The 6,141-nt window shown below is 45.0% G+C and overlaps 1 protein-coding gene across 1 annotated transcript; it reads right to left on the reverse strand.

Annotated features, from left to right (window-relative positions):
- Window positions 1-3,651: 3,651 nt before the first annotated feature.
- On the reverse strand, window positions 3,652-5,801 carry LOC115750315. The gene is made up of 3 exons (XM_030687580.2): window positions 4,658-5,801; window positions 4,342-4,531; window positions 3,652-4,241 (listed from the first exon to the last, which is right to left on the reverse strand). Exons 1-3 carry the CDS (start codon window positions 5,093-5,095, stop codon window positions 3,694-3,696), a joined length of 1,176 nt encoding a protein of 391 aa, XP_030543440.1. The 5' UTR covers window positions 5,096-5,801; the 3' UTR covers window positions 3,652-3,693.
- Window positions 5,802-6,141: the final 340 nt, after the last annotated feature.

Below are 6,141 nucleotides of genomic sequence, written 5' to 3' on the forward strand. Positions count from 1 at the left end.
TTGTCAAGAGCAACTCACAAGTCAAGGAGACGATCAGTCCAATTCCATAAAAAGTCAATCCAACCATAATTGAGCATCCAAAGAGCTCTCTTTCTTTATCCTGTCATTCAGGTTTGGTTTACATGGAGAAGGGTTATCTTTGAAGATAAGAAGGGTCTTATGCACTAAGCAAAATCCACACGATTTTATTAGGAAAATATTGGAAGTCTAATATGCAACATGGGTATATGATTGGTATTAATCCCTACCTATACATAAAAATGTCTTGAAATATAAGGAGGGGAAAAAAAAAAGAAACGGGTAAGTGCGGTTCAAATTGGACCACTTGCTGCCTTAACTCACAACATCATGTTATGAAGTCAAAATGCTGGTTGGAAATATTCAAAAGAAGCATGTTAGAAAGAAGGCCAGTGGACAAGACATGGGGTGTCTGCCTTCCCTCCGGCAAATACTTGAAAGGCCCCGTCCTTTTGGGCTAACACGGCAAATCCCTTTTGCCCTTGCAATTTCTTTCTTTCCTTTCTTTTTTAAAAACCAATTTTCAAATCCCATGGAACCAAGTTTTTTTTTGTTTTTTTATTTCAAATTGTGCAATTGAATCCTTCGATGTAAGATGATCCATTCCTAACCACTTCTTTCGCTACCGGAAATAATATCCGTATCTTAGAAAAATAAAGCCCGGACGCATAAATTTTCCTTCCAAAATATTCTCATGATATGGTAAAACGATTGCCATCGAGGACTCGGATCCATGCTTTCAACCTCCAGTACATCTCAAGGGTGTTTCTGGAAGGAAAAAATGGAATTTTGAAGTTTGCTTCTGATATCAACATTTGTGAAAAAAAAAATGAAACTGAAAAGTTATCCAATGCCTACCCATGTGTCTTAAAAGTGCTATGACAAATTGGACCACATACTCGTATTATGACTCAGTTTACAAAGCCACCCCCCCATTCCCACAAAAAAAAAAAAAGGACTCAATTTCTTTCCTGCGGCCAATCACTGCTCCAGCTTAAAAGTACTTAATAGTACAAATGAATCAAGAAAAAGACGCAAAAGAGATGGGAAACTTGTGGACACTGCACGAGAATCAAAGAGCCCCTTTTGCTTATCGATCTCGCTAATTCCAAGATTCAATTAATCAAATATTTAAGCTTTATCCAAAGTACAAACACCCCCCCCTTGATTTATTTATTTTTATTTTTATTTTGAAATTCCCCACCTTTTTTGTTTGTTCTTCTCAATATTTGGAGCGCTGCTCCGGTTTCGTGTGGTCTAGGCAAACTCAGTACCACCAAATTCGCGCCTCACGAGAAATTGGAGAGAGAGGGAGTGGGTGGGAGGGTTGCTTTCAGAAAGGAGGTATTATGATTGTCAAACTTTGGAGCAATTGCTTTTATTTCATTTTTTGTTATTATTATTTTTTTTTTACGATTTAGGATCTGCAGGTCGTAATCGAACTTCGTCCTTTCCGACGGCGACTATAGCTGAAGGGAGGCTGGCCCCACAGCCCACTAGCAAGAGCCCCCATTAAGTTCGAAAAACTCGTTATGAGAGTTTCGAATCCTTGACTGTGGCTTATTGCTTTTATTATTATTATTATTATAGCTTTTTATGTTCCAGCGGAAGAAGAAGAAGAAGAAGAAGAGAGACCCGAGCTAGAACCCGTCTTCAGCACACACCCTCCGAAAACATTTTTCCAAAATAACAAACCAAAAAAAAAAATCGAAAAATCAGAATTTGAGATTAAAAGTGTAATGAAAGAATAATTGAAATAGGGAAGGGGGTTGGGGGGGGAGGGAAAGAAAGAGACCCCACAACGCCAAAGAAGTCCTCCCATCATACCTTTCGCAACCGATCCCTACCCACCCTTCACCATAAATAGGGGATTAATCTCAATAATTTCACTAACATTTCCCCCACCCACAATCATTGCGATAAGAGTTCAGGACATTTCCCTGAACTTGCCACTGTTTTGGCACAATTAGCAATTAGGGAAAAATTAACTTCTTGGTACGCCCCGACATATGGTTGGGGGGAGGGAAATTGGAGGCCCCTTTTTTTTTTTCCTTCCTTTTGTTTTTTTAAGAGTGCTTTTTGTTCCGCTAGTAAATTATCTATTCACGTGAGTGACACGCTCGAGGCTCAACCCCTAAATGGGGTTGAAAAAAAAAAATTGCGATAAATATCCGAGTGTCCCAACGAAAACCCAAAAGCGAAAAAAAAAACAAGAAGAGAATAAGGGCATCACTTCACATCAAAGACGTGGAAACATAGGCAGCGACAGGCTTCAAAGTCGCTACATGAAAAGTTTCCCGCAAACGATATGCCCAAAAAATAATTTGTTTTTTTCCCTCGCTTTGGTGGGCCCTTAAGAGCAGAGCAGCATCGTTGGGAGCCAATGTCAAGCATGACAGTGATTTTGGATTTTGTCTGGAAACGAAGGGTCATTTTTGTGACTCGAAGAATTAGATTTTAAATCAAAATCCCCCTTATTTCTCGGAGATTTTGAGAAAATTTCGATCCTTTCCTCGGTCAACAAAATTCGCGACTTCGACCCACAAAAAAAAAAAAAAAAACAAAAATTCGCGATTTATTTTCACTCCCCCCCTTTTTTTTCCCCGACTTTCAGCAGAAAAGAGGCGTTTTCATCGCTTCAAAAAAGAAGAAGAGGAAAAAAAAGGAAATGAAATGAGAGAGAGAGAGAGAGAGAGAGAGAGAGAGAGAGAGAGAGAGAAGAAGAGGAGGAGGAGGAGGAGGGAGGGGGGCGGGGGGAATTAAAAACAAGAAAGGGAGAATTATCACGCAAAAACTAATGCTCCCCTTCCTCATCCTCACACGCCTATCGAAACGCCACGAGCCCTGCCGCCGTTCCCATCCCCCCCACCACCAAACCCCTCAACCGCTCTCCCCCAACCCCAACCCACCCCAAAACTGCTCGAACTCCAAGGCATGACTCTCCAACCCCAACCCACAATAACAATTCATTATTCCCACAATTAAAAAGCAAAATCCGTATTCTTAAAAAAAAAAAAAATAATGGGGTAGGGCCGGGGGGAAAAACTAAATATAAAAAAAAATACGAACCTGTAAAAAGTTTTTTTGATTTTTCTAAATGCTCAAAACTCTATACTCCTCCCCCCAAAAAAGAAAAAAAGAGAGATTCGTGGGGAGAAAGCAGGAACGACATGTGACATTGTGGGTGTCGGGGGGTAACGGGCCCTAAAAAGATGAGAAATTTCATGAGGAAAGCGATAAAAAGCTCGAAAAGGTCGCCCCCACCGTCTCTGTTCCCTTTTCAGGAACCGCTCCCACCGCACTGCAACTTGCAGTTCCTTCCCAACCCACCCTCCCCCCCTTTTTTTTTTTGTGGATAATTATAAAAAAAAAAGCATATTAGATTTTCTATTTTCCTTTTTTTTTTCTCTTTTTTATCATCCGTCGTTTAGAAAGGACAGCACGAATTGCACGAGCTCCGATATCTATATATATATTAGATATGGGATATATACCTCGGTCGGTACATATATATTTATATATTTTCATTTTCCATTTTGCATATTTATGGAGATATTCTCTTCCTTTTCTTTTTAGCCGAAGAAAATTGCTGGGGGAAAGGGCCAAATAAAGAAAAAAAAAAAAAAACGGGGGTGAGGGTTAAAAAAAATATAAAATGAAAATTCCCAAAATTGGTTAGGGTTTCTCCTTGAGAAGGGAAGCCAGTCCGGTGACCACCTTGGCTCCTCCCATCTCCACGCTCTTCGGCTTCACCGCCGGCGGCCGCCACTCTCCCGTCGCAGCACCAACCCCCGACGACGCCTCCCACCTCTCCCCCGGCGGTGCGGACTCCTCCACCCCGAATATCAACTCGAACTCGCCGTGCTCGCTCTCCTCCTCCTCGCCTCCTGTCTTCTCCGGATCGGGGACGCCGGCCTCGGCCTCGGCGTCGCCCTTGGAGGCGGCTCTTGTGTGCGGGCTCAGCCACCTGGCCAGCATGTACTCGGCCTTCCGCCACGGAGCGACGTGCATGCCTTTCTTCTTCAGGCTCTGCATCGCCGCCTCCGACACGATCGCGACGATCTGGCCGAGACGCTCCGCCTTGCCCACAAAGATGTACGGCAGCGACTGGAGGATCGCTTTGTAGGCCCCGGTCGATCGAGCTATCTCGAACTCCGATCTGAAGTCGGTGTCGATCAGCAGCCTCTCCCCTTCGATGATCACATCGATGTACTCATACTCGCCTGAAACACAACTTCCATTCTCACTAACGAGTTCTATACAGATCGGACGGTTCCAGAGAACGGAAAAAAAATTTAAGAGACACAGAGAGAGAGAGTGCACCGGCGGGGAAAGACGAGGTTTTATCCCATTTGGATTTGCAGATGGAGGAATCGTAGCCTAGGGATGTCAAATTCTCGACGACGATCTTCCTCAGATCGTCCTTGCGCTTCAGGTTCTTGTTCTTCTCCACGATCTTCGCAGTGTCCGCCAAGAGGTTTCTCTCTGAAACACTGGTGCACGGAATCAATCCCTGCGTCGAACGAACGAATCAGTGTGAACCATTAGAACACCATTCTCCTTCATCCAGCTCGCAAATTTGAATTTCACACGATACGAGCGTGAAGAACGAACACCGAGTCAGAAGCAACATCTTTACCTTGAGAGCATCCGAGGCGTCGGCTGACGATCCGTTGGTCGCCGACTCGGCGAAGCCGTCGAAGATGTCCAATTCGTCGTCGGAGCTGTCGTTGTTGTTGCCGTTGAAGCAATTGCAGCGGTTGCGGCCGCACTTGGCCACCGACTGCTTCTCGTTGCTCTCCTCGATGAAGTTCTGAACCATCTTCGCCAAGCAGAACGAGCTCGGCTCGAACTCAGCCGCTCCACCCCCGCCTCCTCCATCCTTGCCGTACTGAGGAGGAGCTTCGCCGCCGGCCGCCTTCTCCGACGACGAGATCCTCAGGACGCCCGGGAACTGCCGGTCGAACAGCCTCCTAAGACGCGACTTCAGGACCGGCTTCCCCGCATCGGCCCGGACAGGCTCGCGATGGTAATGAACTTGAGAATCGATGTCGATCGGTTGGATCTTCGGCGGCATGGCTCCGGCGGCGACGGATGGATTGTCTCGTCGCTGACTCCCTCTTCTACCGTACAAGCTTCAAAGTCCAGTCCCACTCTCTCGTCAACAGTCCTCCATTTCCAGAGAGCCCGAAGGTCGCGATTCGAATCCAAACAGTGAGAACACTCGAGTCTCAAAAACGCGGATGGCTCTGGTTCTTTGCATGTACAAAGAAATTCGCCTCTCCAACTCCAAAAAGTTATTCACACAAATTCGAGAGAGAAGAACATAACAAGCCCAAAAATCGCAAAGCCGATCAGAAATTCACAAAATCGGCGATCCTCGAGAAGAAATTCCCGCACATTTCACAGAAAGAATCTACGCACTGGCCAAATTAGGGTCGATCAGCAGTTAATCGTTACCTTCAACTCTAATCCGAGAATGAATTTCACTTTGAAGGATCGAATAACTTGTGAGAGAGAGAGAGAGAGAGAGAGAGAGAGAGAGAGCGGTTGCTTTGGCTTAGCATAGGGACTTGTCGTGGAAGACGTGCCGGGGATGATCAGAGATACGGACATTTCGTGTGGAAGGAGAGGAGGAGGAGGAGGAGATCGCCGGAGCTTCCATTCACCGGAGACCGATCGTCGCCACCGATCGTCGGCCGGCGAGAGTGCCACGTAAGATCTTTTTCAGAGAGGGCTTTTTTTTTTTTTTTTGGTTCTCTACCTCTTCCTTTTTTGTGGGCTCTCTCTTTCTCTTGGATCTTTTTTCAGATTTTATCTTTGCAGCTTCTGCGAAATTAGTGATATCTAAGACTGGGAGGCTTCTACGTTTATATAAGGGGCCGGGGGGAGTGCTGTGCTGACTGGGACTGAGAGTGCCACGTAAGATCATACATGATCAAGAAGAGTTCGGATCGCCTATGGGTGACCGCACGATAGCAATCGCGGAATTAACATGTTCATCGTATTTGTCAAGTCAAGATTTTCCTTTCTTGACTATTGAGAAAGTAAGAAAAAATAAAATAAAATCCCCTATGAAGGAAAAATCGAATAGCTAAAATTACTTCAAGCTTCCGGAGCTTT

Source organism: Rhodamnia argentea, chromosome 1 (genome assembly GCF_020921035.1).
Source record: "Rhodamnia argentea isolate NSW1041297 chromosome 1, ASM2092103v1, whole genome shotgun sequence".
Lineage (NCBI taxonomy): Eukaryota > Viridiplantae > Streptophyta > Magnoliopsida > Myrtales > Myrtaceae > Rhodamnia > Rhodamnia argentea.